The sequence below is a fragment of the Apiospora kogelbergensis genome (assembly GCF_038363985.1).
Source record: "Apiospora kogelbergensis strain CBS 113332 chromosome Unknown utg000011l_segment0_segment0, whole genome shotgun sequence".
Lineage (NCBI taxonomy): Eukaryota > Fungi > Ascomycota > Sordariomycetes > Amphisphaeriales > Apiosporaceae > Apiospora > Apiospora kogelbergensis.
In genome coordinates, this window is record NW_027117428.1 from 482,247 (window position 1) to 503,231 (window position 20,985).

The 20,985-nt window shown below is 52.3% G+C and overlaps 5 protein-coding genes across 5 annotated transcripts; 3 read left to right on the forward strand and 2 right to left on the reverse strand.

Annotated features, from left to right (window-relative positions):
* Positions 1 to 2,388: 2,388 nt before the first annotated feature.
* Positions 2,389 to 3,615, forward strand: PG998_014412 (uncharacterized protein; the record flags this gene model as incomplete). Its single annotated transcript, XM_066881228.1, has 4 exons — positions 2,389 to 2,708; positions 2,784 to 2,890; positions 2,955 to 3,106; positions 3,158 to 3,615. The coding sequence occupies exons 3-4, from the start codon at positions 3,064 to 3,066 to the stop codon at positions 3,613 to 3,615; spliced, it is 501 nt and encodes a 166-aa protein (XP_066723759.1). The 5' UTR covers positions 2,389 to 2,708; positions 2,784 to 2,890; positions 2,955 to 3,063.
* A 524-nt stretch (positions 3,616 to 4,139) lies between these two features.
* On the forward strand, positions 4,140 to 5,580 carry PG998_014413 (histone acetyltransferase NGF-1; the record flags this gene model as incomplete). The annotated part of the gene is made up of 3 exons (XM_066881229.1): positions 4,140 to 4,155; positions 4,230 to 4,622; positions 4,712 to 5,580. The coding sequence occupies 3 exons, from the start codon at positions 4,140 to 4,142 to the stop codon at positions 5,578 to 5,580; spliced, it is 1,278 nt and encodes a 425-aa protein (XP_066723760.1).
* A 1,874-nt stretch (positions 5,581 to 7,454) lies between these two features.
* Positions 7,455 to 8,033, reverse strand: PG998_014414 (heat shock transcription factor; the record flags this gene model as incomplete). Its single annotated transcript, XM_066881230.1, has 1 exon — positions 7,455 to 8,033. The coding sequence occupies one exon, from the start codon at positions 8,031 to 8,033 to the stop codon at positions 7,455 to 7,457; it is 579 nt and encodes a 192-aa protein (XP_066723761.1).
* Positions 8,034 to 11,158: 3,125 nt separating this feature from the next.
* PG998_014415 (uncharacterized protein) lies at positions 11,159 to 11,955 on the reverse strand (the record flags this gene model as incomplete). Its single annotated transcript, XM_066881231.1, is given in 2 exon segments — positions 11,159 to 11,337; positions 11,355 to 11,955. 2 exon segments carry the CDS (start codon positions 11,953 to 11,955, stop codon positions 11,159 to 11,161), a joined length of 780 nt encoding a protein of 259 aa, XP_066723762.1.
* Positions 11,956 to 15,240: 3,285 nt separating this feature from the next.
* Positions 15,241 to 16,626, forward strand: PG998_014416 (uncharacterized protein; the record flags this gene model as incomplete). Its single annotated transcript, XM_066881232.1, has 1 exon — positions 15,241 to 16,626. One exon carries the CDS (start codon positions 15,241 to 15,243, stop codon positions 16,624 to 16,626), a length of 1,386 nt encoding a protein of 461 aa, XP_066723763.1.
* Positions 16,627 to 20,985: the final 4,359 nt, after the last annotated feature.

Consider the following 20,985-nt stretch of genomic DNA (forward strand, 5'->3'; position numbering starts at 1 on the left):
CCCCATACCCCAATCGGCGTAGTATGGGGACGAACTACCGATGTAACCCCGTAATAACCGTTGTTGATATCGAGGCGGAAAGGGGACGACGAGATGCAGGTGGAGGCATTGGAAGCAGGATATCAGCTGTTTAGATGCCAGCACGGTATTACTATGTATACACGGGTTGAGCTACCATGCCGGAGAGGTTGGCATTCCATGCAACGACCGTTGAAGCCACCCCTTCGAGCCTCTAGACGTGCCTATGCATACTTGACAACCGAAGAAGAGATTCCTATTGGAAGAACAGGCAAGAACGGAACACACGACACGCTCGCACATATCTATTTGAGCCGGATCGTTCACGCGGGCTATCGACTTGTTTCCTTCTTTACGCAGGAATTCGGGGGATCGGAGGCGCCAATTGACCAGACATTACGTGTTGGCGGTCTTTGTAGGTTGCCAAACATCCGCAAGTTGGCGAACCCGCACTGCAGTAGTTTCGATACGTTATAAGGCTGACCAATGCATCTGTAGCCTGTTCGTCGCAGGTAAAATACTGTTCAAGCGGCTGTTACCTGTATGTGTGAGTTGTATGCAGTGTTTCCTTCTCCTCATCGGCCACGGTAGTCTACTGGAGAACTTCCTTTCTGGTAAGTATGTCAATGGACTCGCTCATCTTCTGGACAACATAGCCAAGAGGACGCGGTACGGAGTAGAGCGTCTCGTCTCGGGTGACCAGGGATGTCCCTGCCCAGCCATCTAGCGATATCGCCATGTCTTCTATCCGATGAGAACAATATGTAGCTGGGTGTGCAACAGCAGAATTAGCACCACAGGGAAGAACCCGTAAGGCATTAATCAATCCTGGATGGTCACGGTTAGACCGTTCAGATGGCCTTGTTTCCATCATCCTAACATGGCAGTACCCGAGTTACCCAAATGGCTCCATTTCACCTCTAAGAGCATGGATGGAGACATGGCTCTGGCCAGACCATGACCATGATAAGAAGAGTCGCCAAGGCCAAATGCTCAGGGAATGGGTTGACCTGGGGTGGGGGGCCGAGAGTTTTATGGCGTCCACGAGTCACGTTATGGCCGTTATCGACTGTGCCGGACCGCCGCAGGACCAAGCTGGTGCAAAAGCCTGTGTTTGGCTGATGCACTGATAGACGCTTGGCCACTGCCATGCGAATGACTGCTTTGTATTGGCCGTATTCGATCTTGGATTCTAGTTATCTCTCTCAGCCCACAACTTGTCTGAAGGCGGAAGAAGACAGCAAGTGTCACCAGTTGTATTGCAGTAGCTATGGCGTCGCAAGCGGGCAGCGAGAACGTCTCACACGTCCACAATGTACATACCGTACTCTCAAGGAAGCCGTAGTAAAGGATTTGACGAGTGTCACCATGACGACCGCGAAAGCGCACTTCTACCGCCACCAGCACCGGAGCTCTTTCTCGCGCTGACGTGTTCAATTTCGTGTTGGAGCCGTGTCATTTCCGGATCAGGATTTGGGAATAGCGTAGTAAAGCTGCGGGGTTAATCAGCAAATCCTCACTGTCAAGGATGATCGTAGTGGCGCACAGGTCTGGTTCGAGCCTAGAAACTGCGACAGAATCGGAGAAGAGACCTGCGGTGGGTTGCAGGATAATGGAAGCTAAAGCTTCGTGGGGTCGGAGAGTGGGGAAGGAGCACCTTCAGTTTCTTAAGGCGGGCATGGTCAATTAACCAGAACATATCAAGAAGGAAACCCGAGAAACAACACTTTTACAGTGACATATATGGCCGGTAATAATATGTGCAGCGGCCGGTTGGTGCGTCAAGGGAGGGCAGGAGCGAAAAGAAGAGGTGATGACGAGGAGAGCGGTGTTTGCTTTTCACCAGCAGTAACTAACTGCCACTCTTGGATTATATCAAGCTTACGACTAGCCGCGTTTTCACATCACCTATGCCATAAGCAGGCGGGTGCAGTAGATTGTTTACGGATCAATTTGGCCAGATCACGGTAGTTACTGGCCTTGCGTCTCAAGATCAAAGCCTCCCTGTAGTGTATATTATAGTTACTCCTCGCTGCATGCGACTATGGGTGCTGGTAACGGTCTTGATGCCCTAGGTGCGTTGACTATGTGAGGACCGGTCCGTCGGATGCGATACATGGCGGCCGTCGCGCCCCGAGGAGGTTGTAGGGACCGATTGCCGTCGAACACCAACGGCGCATCAGACAGCGGGCATGGCTGAACGGTTCGTATGGGGACTGTTATATCTCGTTGGTTGGTGACTGTCGATAATTGAAAGGTAAGGTAGAGAGAGTGAGTGTGCTGTTCAGAAGTGCACTGTAACAAGGAATTAGGCCCAGCCGTTGTTAGCCTGCAGGTGGTCGTTCAGAGCCTTGAGTGGACATTAGTGCGCCATTACCCCCAAGGTACCACTATGCCGTAGCTTCATGTCAAATACTGATCCGCCAAGAAAACGACCGTACACCCACTCATTCTTTTTCGTTTCTCGATCCAGCGGCACCCACTTCTGCAACTCAATTCGTTACCCAGCCCAACATGAGATATCTGGACTGACCCTTTGATGATGTCCAGTATCATTAGCAGCTTGAAAAGTGGCATCTTGCCCTCAAAACCCTCGTTCCCTACCGGCAATAACCAGACTATTCATCCAGACCAAATGAATCGTGGCGTTAAGCGGAAAACTGCACACTCCAATGTTGATACCGATGATTGTACGTGCTGCTCCCAGTCGCGCTTTATTTTGTCAATCATTCGTCGCACGCTATACTTATTAAAGCGCATGATAGATATTGCAACCGGACTATTATCGCCCGCAAGACAGCGGCGCGTTCGTTCGCGACACTCCATTGAAGCACCGGCGCCTGATTTCGAAGCGCGCCCTCCGGCTGCTAAGGTCAGTAAGTCGCCATCATGCTAATCGTCTAGTTTGTCAACAAAGTTGACCACCCTTTCACTAGCGCGTCACACCCGGTCGATAGGCAGGAGAGCTATGGAGCATACTTCTACTCCGCCCAAACCATCCGAAACCCGACCTGAAGCCCCGGCTCAACAATACACAAAGGAGACATGCGGCGCTCCAAGGTGCTCGTCGCCAATATGGGCAGTACCGGTCCGTTGCCACCCTTGCGCCTGTAGAGTGCTCCCTAACTGTTTCGCCTAGAGCTACTCCAAAGTAACGGTAACACGCGTACCACGCCGGATTCTGCTACGTTGGGGAGACCCGTCGACAACAACACCAAGCGAATGACTGAAAACGCGGGAGACCAAAATAACGCTTCCAATGCCGCCGAGGACACCGAGATGGAGGTTGAGAAGCTGTTGGAGCATCGTCAGCTGTCTGATGGTAGCATTGAGATTTTGGTCAAATGGGTAGGTCAGCCAAAGGAGGACGCATCCTTCGAGCCCGAGCACGAAATCCAGCAAGGCGCCGCCGAGACTTTGTACGATTACTGGAGAGCCATAGGCGGACGAACCAGAACCCTCTTCTACGAGGGAAGGACCCATTGCCCGAGACGTATCACGTCTTCAAGATTTTGCATCACGAAAAGAAAGGAACCGGACTTCAACTTGAAGTCCAATGGGTCGGTTACCCCGCGACGTCTAGTAACACGTCACTAGAGCCGGAAGCGAAGTTGAAAAAGATCTGCCCAAAATTGTTGGAAGAGTACTGGGAGCGCCAGGGTGGCCGAAAAAACAATATTGGCAGACGGGGTCGCCCTAGAAGGGCGCACTAAGTGTGCTCCAAATCGGGCGGTCATGATAGAAGGGAGCTATCACAGTAGACGAAGTAATTATTTCGAGTCAATGTAGATACTAAGGATAGATAGGTATGGGGGGGACCCTAGGGAATGCCATTTTTGCCATCTACCGTCCTGATGTTCCCCGACTTTTACAGTGGACCGTACGCCGCACAGTTTGCCCGTAGACCATTCCTAGGCATGCATTATAACAGTAGCTATGGCACACTAGCACGGACAGTAGTTGCTGTCCCACAGAACCTAAATCCCATCACGGACACTCGGAAGGGACCCCTGCTCCTCCCCGCTTGTCGTTAGCCTTGGTATCTGATTACCCACGCTCCGCGTATCTTTGTACTTGTAGGCTCCTTGCGCTCGTGTCGCGAAAAGGCGAGTGCCTTCATAATGGTGAAAGACGGGAGTAAGTCAACGGTTCTTGGAACAATGCAATGCACATAATTGTCCGTTATGGCTAACAATACCTTCCTTTCCTAGACAGCAAGCGCAAGGCAAGCGAAGAACCTCCATCGCCAACTGCAACCAAGAAGGCGAGCTTCTTCGATAGTGACAGCGACAGCCATGTTAACAATCAATCCCCCTTTCCTAATCAACAAGTGCCAACGGTCGTATGCGAAAACGAGCCTGCTTTAGTGGCTGAGACAAGCACAAACATCGCCGTACACCAGGAGAACAACAGTGTTGTCCTATTCCCCTACGACCCTGATATCACATCGGCTTCAGCGCTTCTATGTCGCCAATGCAGAAAAACCACAAGTGTTGCCACTACACAGCTCCCTGTTTCCGCGACGATCGAAGAACGGGAAGGCGAAATCGAGTTCCGTGTCGTCAACAATGACAACAAGCGAGAGTCCCTTATCATACTCACTGGTCTGAAATGCATCTTCCAAAACCAGCTCCCAGAGATGCCGAAAGACTACATTGCCCGACTTGTGTACGATCGGACACACTTGTCATAGCCATCGTTAAGAAACCACTTGAAGTCGTAGGCGGTATCACCTACAGGCCGTTCAAGGGACTTCAGTTCGCCGAGATCGTGTTCTGTGCTATCAGTAGTGAACAGCAAGTGAGAGGGTACGGTGCGCATCTCATGTCGCATTTGAAGGACTATGTCAAGGCAACTAGCGATGTCATGCATCTTCTCACATATGCCGATAACAGCGCTATTGGTTACTTCAAGAAGCAGGGGTTTACGAAAGAGATCACCCTTCCAAGGTCCGTATGGATGGGACGCATCAAGGACTACGAGGGTGGTACGATAATGCAATGTTCGATGCTTCCTCGAGTCCGGTACCTGGAAATGGGGCGAATGCTACTAAAGCAGAAGGAGTGTGTAGTTGCCAAAATCCGCGCAATCTCAAAGTCGCATGTCATACACCCACCACCTAAACAATGGACGAGCGACGTCACGCCCATAGACCCCTTATCGATCAAAGCGATTCGTGCATCGGGGTGGTCACCAAACATGGATGAGCTCGCGCGGCAACCTCGGCACGGTCCAAACTACAAGCCACTCCTGCACCTTTTGAACGACCTACAGAACCATCAGTCGTCTTGGCCCTTCTTGAATCCAGTCAATAAGGATGATGTGCCGGACTATTACGACGTAATCAAGGAGCCTATGGACCTGTCAGCTATGGAGGCTAAACTGCTGGCCGACCAGTACGAGACGCCAGAAGCCTTCATCAAGGATGCCCAGCTCATTTTTGACAACTGCCGTAAATACAACATCGGGACCACACCTTACACTAAGAGCGCCAACAAGCTTGAGCGTTACATGTGGCAAAAGCTAAAGGCCGTTCCCGAATGGTCGCACTTGGATGCTTAGAAACCCATTTGCTTATGCCGCAGGGGCGCGCAATAGGCAAGGATATATCAGAAGGAGAATCTTATTAAACGGGCCGTAAGAGCCTACGACCAAACCATGGACTCCAAATAGTATGACCGTTCTGTCGAGCTTCCTAGCTCCCTTGGTGACAGCAGCAGTTTCGACAATCAGTCGCGTGCCATGCGAGGCCTCGCCATGGCCGAGCGACACGATCGAGCTGAAGAAAGGCAATTGATCAAGGCAACAAGCGCAATCGCGAATGTAGAAATATGCTGCGTTCAACGCCTTCTCAATGTCACTTTTGAGCTTGCTATCGAGGCCGTCGGCCCAGGAGTCCCGCGTCCAGCCCGCAGTGGTGGATCGTCTCTCGTAGCTGCCAGTGCCTGGGGCAATGAGTCGCTGATCTACATGTTGGGCAAAGCGAACGCGCTTGTATACCCTCGGTTTCATAAGCCCCTTTAGAGTGGTTAGGAAGCCGAGAAGGTTGTTAAAGTTCCTGGACATGGAAGCCCAGGTATTGTGCAAAATCTGGCCAGTATATGTTTGGCACTGCAACAGCTGGCGATCTCCACAAGACCTTTCGGCTTTCGACGCATATGGCATTGATTTCAGAAGTTTCCATAGTGTGGGAGTAGGCGAAGTCTGGTGCCTACTAGGGCTTCCATGACAGCTTCCCTCCCTGATGCGATACCCATCTCGAGATGGCTGCGGTCCGTATAGCCATGTCAGATCACAGTCTTTGTGCCTGCCATTTGTTAGTTTCTTCTTGTACATCGTGGGAAAGGTGGCTTGAGAACCAGTTAATTGTGCTCGGAGGAGTTGTCCCAAGTTGGGAGAGGGACTTGGCCCAGGCCCTCCACAAAGCATTCTTTAAACGCGGTAAGTCTGGATGCCTTGTTCTAGCCGAAGAAAGATAGATTCGATTGAAGGAGTAAGCCCTCTTCAGGGCTAGGTTTTTCATAGTGTCTGTCATAGCTAGGTAGCTGCATACGGACAATAAACTTGATTAAAAAAAAACGCTATCCCGAGAATGTGATGCTGAGTGGAGTTGCCCAGAACTATTTATCTTCTTCGCATCACAACCACTATCCTCGCCCGAGCTGTCCTTGACCTTGTGAGTCTCCGCCTTTCCGGTTGCCGGTACGAACAATGGGTCAAGCTCCTCAATCAGCCCTGCCGCCAGCCAACTTCGCAACACTTGGCTCATCGAAATCGTACGCGCATCCAACCTATTCCTGCAGGGGGTCACCACACGTCCTGCCCCCAGAAAGAGGCGTTCACACTCCGCCGACATCGACTGTACCGTGAGAAAATCCAATGCCATTCGAGAGAGCCGCGGGTATCGGATTCTCTTCTCGTGCCAGTATGCGATTGGATCGGTACACATACGGTCAGTTTTGTCCTTGGTCTTTTGCCACTCTTCGTACTCGTCGTCAAAGTCGAAGGAATCATACGAATCATCGTTCTCGCTAGAGTCTTGCGACGTTGGTCGCTCCCTACCACCCTCACTGAATTGCTGGAAGCTGTTGAAATGAAGCCGTTGCCTCTTCGGTGGTGGCTCTTCGCAAGCATCCCTAGCCGGTGCCATCCGCGTCAACCCATACCCCATACACTAGGCCAAGGCCAAAAACAGCACCACCATCCATACCGTGAGAAATCCTAATCCCAAACCGGAAGTCGATGCCACCCATCCTAGATGACTTTGATGACAAGATTCGGTCACTCGCGCCTCCCCGTCTCTCCTAAACTATTGCTCCGGCGGATATTCTTTCAAAGCGAAAATGCCTTGTTCTGTCTCGATCTTACGAACAACCTGCTCAGCCACTGACACTAACCCTTCCGCTGCCTCTTATGAGCACTATCAGGGCTATCGACTACGTCCTCGCGAGGAGTCTCCTCGGTTCCATTAGGACTAGGCTGGGAGTATTGGTCTTCATGATACCACTTCCGTGGTTCAAGCCGCCGCCGCCAAAATCATGGGTTGGAGGCGGATCATTCAATGGGTCAAAATGCACAGCATCGTTAGCCCCGGTGCCGAAATCGAAGTCGTTGGTTGGTCCATCTGTGTGATAAGCATTGGAATCCAGGAATAAGTCGAAGTCGTCCGGGAAGTAATCAGCATTGTTGGAGTCCCCCAGGCCAGGAACCTTGCCAGATGGACGGTAAGGGCCGAGAACACTGTTCAGCTGGTCTATTTGCTGGCCTTGCTCTTTTTGTAGCTTTTGTAACTGTTCTATCTCCTCCTGCGTGCGGGTTATCTCTTGGACTTTGGGCGGCGGGAATGCCGCCGCAGACCGGAGGATAGGGGAAATGGCCGATCCTGCCGATGCAGGAACAGATGGCGAGACGGAACCTTGAGGGTGACTGCCAAAGGTAGCTGCCGGGGGTAACCCGCTATTGCTCTGAGCGCCGGATAGGAGACTACGCATGCGGTTCCTTTGATCATCGGCCATTGAGTTCGAAGCGTTGGCACCGAGATTGGGTAGATCGACAGAGCTGTTGCCCTTGCCAGCGTACAAGGGGGTGTCACGGGTCTTGGTGATGGGACAGGGCCGAGTTGGAAGGAAGGGCATACCCGTTCAGCCAAGGTCGCTGCTAAGGTGTCCAAACGGCCAGTCGAGTCAGGTCGCGCTTGCAATAAAGTAGCTGGGCTGCTCGACGTCGACCTTCCAACATGTATAGATTGGCCTAGGTCGCCCTTGAACGCTGGAACGGTGAAACGCGGTTGAGGGCTAACTTTGGTGGTCGGAAGAAGTGCAGAACAGGCTACTTGATGATGAGCAGTAAATTCGTCGAAGTCGAGCCCACTTCTGGTCATGCTAGTATCCGATGATTGCCGTCTCCCTTGTAGTGTACCCGTATCCCCCCTTGTACTCTCAAGATAAGCCAGCGGTCCAGCTGCTTTAAGATCGCGCACGACCTGAACGATATTTTCTCTGGGTGTTTCGCATATCAACTTCACCAGCTCAGCGTAGCTATCGAGAGAAGACTCTAGTTCCTGTACTCGTTGCTTCAACCGGTGTCCAGAGGTGTCATATCGACATGGCAACAGCTTTCGAGTACATTTAGTACAAGAGGGTCGCTTGTTGTCGCACTAATGGCGGGGCTGTAAGATCTGCTACAAGAGAGTATAAAGGATGCCAAACGTTGCTACATACAGCAGTCTTTTTGGAGCGGCAGGTTTCACAGGCGATTTTGGATGGTAGTTTCCGCTTTGGATGGGGCGGTGCTGTCAGTTCGGGGAGAGTCGGCCCATTAGTAGGGCGTGGTGCAAGAGGTTTGTACGACATGATGCTTTCACTACATATCAGGTACACTTGGAAGGAAGTTAAATGCAGTCAAAGAATACAACATTGACTATGTTACCATCCATAGATAGAGATCGGTTGGGTTTATGAGTCGTTAAACCAGGTAGTACGGAGTGACACCCAGGAAAACAATGGAGGACCTTGACCTTATCCGGGCTGTCGGTTCGATTGGGGATGAGAGTAAAACAGTCGGAAGGACGTGATATGAGCAATCCGGAGACAGGGTCGCTAGGGGTGGATGTAATGAGTACAGAGATAATGGCCTGCATGTATCAACCCGCGGCGAAGGCTGACTGAATAGGCAAGTCCCTGACCGGCTACCGTCCCGTCCAGCAGCCACGCAGGCCACTACGCTAATGCCGCGACTCCAACGTTACACACTTACGAGAACACATCAGAAAAGAAAAGCGCAGTGCGGCAGCAGTGGTGGAAGATCTCCATGCAGGACACGACTGTGGTACGTCGAAGCTGCATACGGACAATAAACTTGATTCCAAAACTCTAAGCAAATTCCGCATGATGCAGTGGTCAGGCGGCTAGTAGTGCATGACTCTACCAACCACCCAGCTCGATAACGACGACTTCAAGTTGTTTCAAAGCCTGCTGCGGCTCGTAAAAGAAATCCAATACGATAGTGTCCATGGTTTGTCAGCGAGCAGTATCTTCGGAGACGATACCTCGCGTCGGGTGTGGTAGACAGGGGGCTGACGGAAAATGCGGATCCTGCCTTGCATGTGGATCTCATCGTTGCATCTGCTAGTGCGAGCTAGCAATGTTGGCTGGGAAAAGCATGTCCAAAGTGGTAGGGGTAAAATCGACGATGTCTTCGAGGCGGTGCAGTGCAGTATTTGTCGGCCCGGTCATACTTGGCCTCGCCAAGGTACTCCCCTACTCTAAACTAAGACTGCATGTCTAGCAAATATAAAGGATATTAGTTATAGACCTACCTATCTGGACTATGCCTTACCCAATACCAATTCAGCTAGTGAAGTAATTGATTTCTTTTCAGAGGCTTTACTTGAATTGATTTATTCACAACCCGGGTCTAAGGCATATGCTGGTCCTGCCATGCAAACACAGGGGCTAACCTGCTCCCATAATGACGCAAGGTTGCATATACATAGCAGACTAGGTGGTAAGGCTTTGATGGCTATGGCACGCCACACTGTTGTCACATTTAAAGCGTGGGTTACACGGGCTTCCGCTCGGCAGCGCCATAAGCTAGTCTCGCAGCGTTTATTTGATGGGAGGCATGGATGTCCCTCCTTGATCGTCGAAGAACAGCAACATAAAACTCAAAGAAGTGTTACAAGTATGTATTAAGCCACCACCAGCAAGAAAAAGAAAAAGCACATTGATGCCGAAATATGACACAGCACCTGTTACTCATCATACTCACAATTTGTTGCCGCCCGGTGGGTCTTCAGGGATCTGGAAAAAGGACCCTGCAGAAACCTGCCTCTTATTATTTGTCAGATGATATGCATCTGAGAGCGGCTGGCTGAACTTGCTGCATGTATGCCTGCCCCTCTCCACTTACCCTTGTTAGGCTGTGATCACGGTGGTATTACACAATAGGCTAATATGAGAAAAGAAATCATTGCATGACTAGCTACAGAGACTACTACAGAGAATGGTGATGAGGTGTCGAGAAATCCATCACAGCGGTGTTCTGCGCTAGAGGTTGGATGATTTTGGCACCATGAACCTTGGCCATTTTATCTGCGGAGGATTTGGTCGGCCACCTCAAGTCAGAAGCGACCATAGTTTGTACCTATTACAGAGGTCCAGCTTAAACGAGTCATGAATTAGAAGTTAGCAGCAGCGCCCCGTTCGTACGTATTATTAGCGATGCTTTACGATAGACAGCTGGCACATACTGGTTTGATTAATCGGGTCAGCACGGCATCCAATCAGAGACCCTACTATATGTTTGTCTGAGATGCGAAGACTCTAAACAGTTTGTACGTATACTAAGTAATATTAAGTCCAAAGTCTGGCCCAATATATGGGCGAGTTACCCTAACAGATACGCCTGCCCCACAAAATGTGAAGAAATTAAAGGGCAACATGACGCAGACAGCTAACACGGGGAAGAAGTAGATGCAGTCGAGCAGTTGACCAGTTTCCCAATATGGGCTATCAAATGTAAATGAGAACTGAAGATATCGTCGATTACAACTCAATGCACTTAGACCATTTGCTTGAATTGTACGAGAGATACAATCGCTTGCTCCGAACACGTCCCAAAATGCATTCGACCAAAACGATCACTGTGGAGCTGCCCAGGCATCTTCCGTTTTGATATGCTCAATGGGGAAGTGACTGTCAACCCCAAGAGGCCTCGGCCCAACCATCCAGTCCTGCATCGCCAGCCACTCGCTCCAATTCGACTCGGCGCTGACAATTTCCTTTTCCGTGACGTTCTGGAGTGGCGGAGAAATGGGATCTGCTCCTCCCCCATACCATAGTGCGATTTCACGTCAAGCCAGCTCGCGCTCTTGGCCGCAAATAGGTAGTTCCCGCGCTCCACCTCGTGCATCGGGCCTATGCCCAGAGCCCAGCTGTCGCCAAAGAACCCATGCAACACCGCTGGGAAGTTGAACCCCGTCGCAACAAGACGTCGTATGTAGGGGTTGAGGGTCAGGACGGCAGGGGTCTGGTTGGGGCTCTGCATGTGCATGGGGAGTTTGCCTGTCGCGCGCGAGGTGGGCGACGGCATCGTGGAGGGTGAGCCGCCCGTTCTCGATGTGAGCAAGAGGTGCTGCGCTTTTTGGAACGGGAGCTGGATGTTGCTGAAAGCCGCCACGGCCTGGATGGGCGGGGAGTGCTGTACATGCTCCAAGAAATACTTGACGCACGACTGAAAGTGTGGGTACCACTCGAGTAAGTCGAACTGATTACCGTTCGCTTCCATTTGCGAGAAACTCGGTGCAGGGTTCTCCGGGTCGCCGCTCTGTGCTCTAGTGGCCGATCCTAAGGGCTGCGGGAACGGAAGGTCTTCAGAATCATGGTGGAGTGTGGGAAACGGGGTTGGCACACCGCCTCCCTTAGAATGAAAGGTCATGATGAAGTCGATATTAATCTAAGAACTAGGCTTGGCTGTTAATAAAGCGAGCAGAGTAGTAATCAAGCATGTGTGTATGTTATGACGATAGCGCATTGATTTGTAACATGCTTCCAATCCGTATTGAGAAAGCTCGTACATGCAGTGGAGGTCTATGTGAGTTATGTGTTGGGTAGGTAAATGGAAATGGAGAGAAGCGGCTATGTACTGACTGTATCGGACAATATAAGAGGAAAGCTTTCGACCCTGGGAAGCTTCTATAGGTATGCCGCAGAAGGGATGTCTTCTTCGGCAACACTACGAAGTGGAAGAGCGTAAACTTTGAGCAGTTGGCAAGTGAACACATATGCACAAGATATATAATTTCGAATTGCGAAAGGAAAAGAAAGTAGGGGTACACCGATGATCGTCCCAGGTGCGAGCTAGCGATATTGGTCAGAACAAGCACCTAGTAGCCCGCTAAGTGAAAAAGCTTGCGTTCTGGGAGTCCCAATCACATTGGCCCTGCTTATGTTGGTCGAAGCTGTTGCCTCAAAGAGAAATTGCTGCGCCCTATCTCTATTGATCCGCCGCCCTTCCCCATCCAAGATGCACAGAACTAGAGGCAAGATTGGGGTGCCTCCTAGTTACTGTATGGGTCATGGAGGTGGTCCCCAATATTGTGATCAATGCTGGCGTAGATGGATGGCGAGCCTTGGTCGTAAGAAGCCGCCCCTGAACCATCCTCGCGTGAGGCTCTTGAATCGAGATCAGTGTCGCGTGCCGTATATCTTCATCGTTGAGGAGGCTGTCGTGCACGGGTCCTTGCTTCCTTACGTTGTTTTGAATGATGCGAAACGGTCTAGCCATGGTTCGACGGGTACAGCTTCGGACAGTGTCGGCTAAATGACTCGTGTGGTCCTCCACACGGGACGCACCTCAGAACGGTTGCTTCGCAGCCATGGTGGCTGTGTCCCTGCTTTGCGCATCGTCCGCAGGACTGGGCGTTTTTACACTGGAATGCCTTGTGTCCCACCTGCTGGCAGTTGTAACACTGCTCCGGGCGCTCTCGTCGCTCGAATACCCTCGTGTAGCCCGACTCGCCTCCGGCGTAAAAGAAACCCTCCTCGAGGAACTTCCGAGCCTCGGCCGCCTTCGTCAGGTAGACGACCATGGAACCGTATGCCTTCCTGTTGTCTTTCCGGCTCGGCCATGCCACCTTGGCGACTGTCGTCTCGTTCTCTTGTTCGAATGCCTCGGCCGCTCCGTCTCGGATCTCGTCGTTTTCGTTGAGGACTGCTGTGCGCCTGACGCTGTCCACCTTGATCGGGTATAGTTCGTCTCGCAGGACGCGAGCTCCTGACGCGTTCGTCTTCTCGGCGGCTTGCTTGACTAGTCGGTGCTCGGTCTCATCTCGGCAGACGATCTTGATGCGTTGGGCTTCCTGGGGTCCATGGTCACGGCGCGGCATCGCCAGTCCTTTTGTTCTCCCGTCGCTCGCATCTCCTTCTCGACAGCGGCTCGAACCGTTCCGGCGGTCACAGCCGCCCGTTTGTCGTCCTCCATTCGGGATGTGTCGATGGTGCAGAACAAGGTATCGGTGAACGTGGAGGGTGTCGTGTTCATCGAGGTAAGCGTGCGTACGTTGCTCGGCTGGCTCGTCGGGGGCGTGCGTGCGACTTGCGCGTAAGAGGCCTGAGGGCTCGTCTGGGCGCTGCCGGCGAGGGCCGCGCCGTTCTTGAGTTCTTCCAATTGCTGGGTGACATTTTGAAGCTCGGCGGTGAGCCGCTGGATGATTGCCTGCTGGTTGTTGATGATCTCTTTCAGGTCTCGGATCTCGGTGCGGGAATCGTGGATCTCGTTCTGGGAGCTGGCCACGAGCTCGTAGATGCGCTGCAGCATCTCCGGTCCGATGACTCCATTGTTGCTCGAGCTTGTCTCTGCTCCATTGTCGCCTTCATTCGACAGTAGCGCCTCTCGTGCTTTGGCGCTGGGCTTCGCCCGCTTCGCTCTTTTGACCGACGTCGCGATAGAGTTTGGCGCGTCCACCACGATCTCCATCTCTGCACGGTCCTCCATTGTCGCGTTGGACGCCCGCCGCCTTTTCATCCAACTCCCCTTTCAGTAATGGAATAACAAATAATTGAACAATGATAAAATAAAGGTTCCCCCCCGACAGTGTTATAGTTTCCTAGGATTACAGTGTTCTTACATCCCTACAGTCGCTAGCGAAACCTACTCTTTGATAGTTCTCGTTCTCGTTCTGTAAAGGCAGAGATTAGCTCTGTACATGCGAGTATGGCGGGGTACATGGTGTCAACAGCTACCCCTGCAAAAAGGGTCTAAAACGGAAACTATCAAAGAGTGGAGAGAGGACGCTGGTTTCGCTAGCGACAGTATCGCGCCACGTTTGTGACATACTTCTGACAGGTGGTGTAGTAATGCATGGATTTGATGCTACTTTCACGGTGGAGGTCATGGGTGGGTGGGTATGGATTGATCGATTCACTTCGATCTCAACTGAGGGTCCTCGGGACCCGAGTAAAGGATTTCCCTCCGGGAGTATGGCCCCGCCAAGCCGGTGTTTCGTTCGCTGATGTGAAGAACTGCCGAGTTCCCCCATGACTTGACTGCTGATATTCTCTGTAATCAACGCTCCTTTCTGTCGGTTTTTGTGGCCTCATTTTCTCGTATTCCTGGCTGACAGAACGAAGGTCACCCCTCAAGCTGAAGATACCCATACCTATGAACCATGTCGTGACTCAAGTCAAGCAGTTCACGGATCAATCGCATCGCCAGACACCGAAGCTCATGGTCCCACAGCTTGTGGATAAGGAGCTAACACGCTCCGACATCATGATCGAGAAAAATAACAATGCGACTGGTCACACGACTCCATCTCTACCAAAAGCAAAGAAGAAGGAGAGGTACACTCGATCCTTTAGTCACCGGGCCCGCGTAGGATGCATGACTTCGTAAGCAATCTTCGCTTAAGGTTTTAGTGATGACTGTTAACACGTGGCATGTACAGCAGGTAGAATTCCCTCAACCATTTCACCAACCGACGTATGATAAGCGTGCTTTTCACTAAGAACATCAATGTCGGTTCAGAATACGCTATAAGAACTGTGACGAAGAAAAGCGCACTTGTCGTCGCTGCGCCGCTGCCAATGTGACCTGCGATGGCTATCCTTCGGACCATCAGACATCAAAGAGGTAGGTTCTGCACAGGTTCAGGTGATAAAGTATAATACCGGTACAACTAGCAGGAGAAGCCCGCCGAAGCGGAACACTCCACTCTCTAGGATGAACCCGATCGCGTTCGAGTCCGCCACCGAGGCGCGTTTCTTTCATCACTTCCGACTTTGCACCCGCTTTGGCCTTGCCTACTCGGCCGGGCCGCTGGACTTCTGGGATACCTATGTGCTCCCCGTAGCGCACCAAGAAGATTACCTGCGACAGGCGGTTGCTGCAGTAGGCGCTGCCCATCAGTCCCTCGTCGTACGATCCTATGCGGAGCCAGGCTCGTCGACTTGGAATGCAAGCCAGGAAAATGCTGCTATGCAGCAGTACAACAGGGCCATAGCTAGTCTGGTGAGGGCCATATCGTCCCCCAACCCAGTTGCCGCAGCTCATGGTGCACTGCTTTGTTGTTTGATGTTTGTGTGCTTCGAGAGTCTAATGGGGCGCTATTCGGAATCGATTAAACACATGCAATCAGGCTGCCAACTACTCACTTCCTTGGGCGCCGCCAGTAGGATAAGCGATGCCGGTCTGTGGCGACATACATATGGCATGTTCGCCCGTCTGGCCCTCGAGTTCTCGGCATTCATGGACGCACCGCTGGCTCCGGCTCTGCCTAGCAACATGCTTTCAGCCATGGTCGTTGAAAACCAGCAACCCTTTAGTGACCTGAACGAGGCGCTGTTGACACTTAGGACCATGGCCAACGACCATTTCATAGCGCTTCACAAAACTGAGCGGCAACACCTGCTACAAAGAACGCGGTCCCCAAATCTGGCGGGGGAAATGGTCCGGGTGGACCCATATGCTCAACTTCCGCGGGGCACATCGATGTCTCCTGTGTCTTCGTCCTCTGGCACATGCGGTCCTCTCTGGGAAGGCGATTGGAGCGACTCATTCAGCGCGTGGAACAGGCGCTTCGAGCTCACAGTCCAGAACCTGTGCTCGGAGGATATATCGGAGCGCGACCGCGGTATGCTCGCTCACCTCCGATTGCAGCAGAACTTCTGGGAAATGGAGATCGAGCTCACGAAAAATGGCGGCAATGCTGCGGTCGTAGCATCTGAAGCCTGTGAGGAGTGCCTGCAGCGCGCCGAGAGCCTAGCGCAGCCGTTGATCGCGCACGGCAAGCCGACCTTCTCATTAGACGGCGACCTAATCTCGGATTTGTGTTTTATCATCAGCGTGTGCCAGGACCTAGGCCAGCAGAACCGGGCATTGTCGCTGCTACGGTCCCTCAACCGGCGCGAGGGTATCTGGGACAGCAATGAGATCGCTGAAATGCACTCGTTCTCCCTCTCGCTGGGCGTGGCTAACCTCTGGGGCGAGGACAAGGAGCTGGGCTACTCTGTCCCAGCCTTTATGCGGTCCCTATCGAGGATGTCGCAGAAAGCCTACATCCCGCGGGCTGCTCTGGTTTCCATGGCTGAGTTCATTTGTCAAAACTAGGTAGCTGCGATTCGACAACAAGTTTGGTTTTAGAAAGAACAAATCCTTCCGCCACAACGACACCAGTTCAGCATTCCTTCTGAGCTCTATGTTTAGTTTAGCTGCGATTCGTTTACCCTGCTCGAAATCTTGCCTTATATCGGCTGGGAAGATCGCGTTAAGCTCGTAAAGAAGTTAAAATACATACCCAATTAGTCAGATGGTGACAGTACTGCGTAGTAACCCGGCAATACTGCTCGCAGGTGTGCCTGCTAGGCCTCAAGAGGGGCTGCGACCTCGACGACGGTTGCCCAATGTACTCACGCATCGTGTCGCGAGCGGAGGCGGCCTACAGCATTTTGCCACTGCCGGCGAGTTCGCACGCCTGGACAGCGAGCAGCTGCGCAACAGTTCATACCGAGGTTGCTTAGGGCTAGGTGGGTGGGGGGAAGATGCAAGCGACAGGTGGGCTGTTCAAACTGGAACTTCGACCATACGACTACACCTTCGTTGGTAAGGGGACACTGTCGGATGGTCTCGAGCAGCTGCAGCACGAGTCCCAGGTCTACGCGCGGCTAGCGACGCTCGAGAGCTGGGTGGTGCCTGTACACCTGGGCCTGGTGCACCTGGATTGGGGGTACGTGCTCCCGGGGCGGAGGAGGGTGGTGCACATGATGCTCATGTCGTGGGGCGGCGAGACAGCGGCGGACGCGGGCATGGAGGCGGCGGAGCTGGAGGCGCAGAGGCGTCGCTCGTTGGAGGCGGTGTGGGCGGCGGGGGTGGACCACGGTGACCTGCGCGATGCCAACCTGCTGTGGAACGTGGAGCGCGGGCGTGTTATGGTGATTGACTTTGACCAAGCCGTCCTCCGGCTAGCACCCAAACACCGGCAGGTGTCTGCGGTCCGGAGGAAGAGGAAGCATGGTGCGGATCGGCTCGAGGGTTGTTCTCGGAAGCGTGGCCTGCTCTACAATCGCCTGCAGCCGGCGTAGATGGCGCAGAAGGAGGCTTCGAGGCAAATGCCGAGCTGCGAACTAAGAAATAAACTCAATACATTTTGGTACCTCTCTCACGTGCGATGTGAAATATGGAATACAAGTAGGCGCCAGTGCCTTAGAGGCACAAGCATTGTTCGCTTAGTGTCACATACACCTTCATTCCCAACTAGTGTCCAGTCCTGCTCTGTTCGGTGTTTCCTCGTACTCATCCTCTTTCCTATGCTTGCCTCTTTTTTGGTCCCCGATCTCCTTTCGCACTTCTCGGCAAGTGGTCCAGTAGAGCTACTGCGTTACCTTGCAACGGCGTATGACTAGAACTCGTCAACCCTCTCTCCTCCTCGTCCATCTTCTGTGAACATCTCGTTAGAGAAAATGCAGTGCTACTAAATGTGGGACTAGTACCTATGTATTTTCAAGAAATGTGTCTAGTTGCTTCTTGTAGACCCCCAAAGCAACATTCGTGTTAATCTGTTGTACCTTGTGTAGGCTCTCGGAGAGAAATGAGCATCTCCTTTGAGCTTCGGCAGATGCCATCGCAGTAGATTTGGGGGATATGACTGGAGAGTATCACACAAAGATGGCGCGATACATACAGCCGCGCCAGTCAAAGGTACGCGTACGAAAATGCTGTACAGTATATACATATATTCGAGTTCTAGCGTGCGACTTTTTTGCCTTGCCTCTACACACGCTGCCGGATGATTGCGGATCAATGTGGAATTGGATTACGGCGCTAGAAACAGCACATGGGAAATAGTTGGATTTTCGGGTGGGAACCGGAGGCTGTACCGCTCCTGGCGCCCATGGGGCGTGATTGCAGATGCCAGTTGGGTGACAATGGCCTCGCCTGGTAGCTGCTGTTCTGATGCTAGAACGCATTTTAGCGAGAATGATTTATGGCCCAGCTTGCCTTCAGCGCGTCTTTGACGAGGATAAATTCTTGCGCCGTCCAGAGGCCGTGGAGTTGGCTTGCTAGTCGCGCTGGTGCGCCATCGCCATTGCTACTCTTCCGACTCTGCACTCCAACAGTAGGGCCAACAGGTCTGCAGGCAACTATGAAGTCAAGACCGGAAACAGCGCGCGAGGATCTTAGAGCTCTCAACGGATGTAGCGAAAGGAGAATACGCTGCTGGATGATTCCGGTCCGAGGCGAACGCCCTCTACGTCGGAATGGTACAAGCGGAGCGGGGGAAACGTCAGGCTCTGTCCTGCGCACCAGGACCGGTATGGGATGCATCACAAGCTGTCTGCCCGGCATCCATTCCCGCCTCTCGGTCCCGATTCTGCATCGCAATCAGGCCGACAAAACTCAGGACCAAAAACAGCCCGTGAGACTCTTCGAGCTTAAGCAGCAAAAAGACAGTACTGTATGTTACTGGGTGACTCTGGTTCCATTTGAAATCGGCGCACTTCGGAAAGGGTACAATAAGAGACTACGGTCGGGCGGACCGGAATGGTAGTTTCGGCCTCCAGTATCCTTTCTGCATACTGCTCGGTGGGACTTGGAGGGGCCCCAAAGTGCCTCTTGTGAGCCAGCAAGTGCGCCATGACTAACAATGGGATGCGACAGGATCCGCGCCCAGTTGTGCCACCCTTCGCTTCAAGTATGTTGCTGTTCGCTGGCTTTGCTCATTTGGACCGACGGCGCCATCAGCAGCCATGCATCCTGAGTTCTACATCTGCCCTATCGCAGTTTAACCAGTCTAGACTCTATACGTCAGAAAGGCACATGAGAAAGAGTGCACACATGACGCCCATGATCCAAATGCAGAGGTTGCTGAGATACCCAAGAACGGCTACAAAGTAGCACTTCCTACTCACGAAACATCTTACTTTGCAAGTTGAGCTGCGTGTAAGTCGCACCGTACTGCACCGGTCTCTTTTGGCGACTATACCTTGAGGTACGAAAACAATAGGACCGGAAGTAGCTTCAGGTAGCATGATCAGAAACAGGTGCAATAACTGAGTTGGTTTCTTTTGTTACTGATAGGTACGCACCAGAAGAGCTGCATTGAAGATTTGGGACAATGAGCGCATGCTACTATTTGAGTACTTGGGAGAATAATAAGATGCGTTTCGACTGCCTGTCGTGAACGGGACGGAACTGGCCCAAAGCAAACAGCTACAGAAGCTTTTCGGCAGCTGCTAAAAGACTACATACACATTGGAAGTGGTAGAATGCGTGTCGTCGATGAAGTCCAGCATGGAGTCAGGACCGTACTCTCGAGGTGGCTGTAGTATAGAATTTGACGACCATGAGTGACCAGGCACAACCATGAAAGCGAACTTCTACCGCCACCAGCACTGCACGCATTCAGTACTCCGGCTATGGCCCAGGTCTGTTTTCAGACGTCCGCTGGCAAATATCATGCCAAAGGGTGGCCGTTGAGCGGCACAAACATTGCGAGAGCCGTTTCTTCAGTACATACTGTAATACGGCAGGTCAGGCGGTACGTATGCACGGGACATACTCACGTCGGCATGGAATTTACCGCAACATGGTTAGACCAGCTCTCAAAAAGCAGTTCCTAATCAAGAAATCAGTAACTTCGCAAAATGAGCAACCCCTAAATGGCAGGTTTCGGTACTGTACTGTATTGCGCTGGTCACTTCTGGAGACTCAACCTGAGATACGAAGCCCCAGATATCAGAGTAGCTTTCGGTAGCCTCGCCAGGAAGATGATGGCTTCGTTGGAGATACGGGAAAGTACGAACCTGAGCAGTAGCACGGGAGATTCGGGTATAGTGACCCCGAGCAACTCCGGGACTACGTACGAGCGACCAGATACATCTTGGTTGCCCTCGAACACTAGTAGTATACCGTAAGGAATAAACCAGCCCAAACGAGAAAAAAAGAACCTTTCCCAGACCCAGGTGAACTGTCGACTCCCGTTCAGCTTGTCTGGCCGAGCGGATGTGGATTGAATCCTCAGGCTCTGCGCGACCTGGCCAGGGAAGTGTTTCGTCGTAGCCGATGCGAAGGTACTCTACCAGGCTTTGCGGACATTATGCTGGTGTACTATTTCTGACGTACAGGAATACAGAATGGTTAAGCTGTGGTAGGGGCAGATGTGGGCATCAGAACGGAGAGCTGCTGATGGAGCCGCCGGTCCAAATAAGCAAAGCCAGCGAACAGCAGCAAACTCGGAGCGAATGGGAACACAGCCGGGCGCCGATCTTGTCGCATCCTTGGTCGTGGCGCCCTTGCTGCTAAGATGGGACACTTTCGGGTCCCTTCAACTACCATCGAGTAGTCTGCAGAAATCGACACTGCGAGGCCGACCAACTATTGTGGTTCGCCCGACAGTAGTCTCCAATTGTAACGTTTTCGACGTATTCACAATAGTACTAGAATAATCCAGTCGCATACTGTACTCTCTTT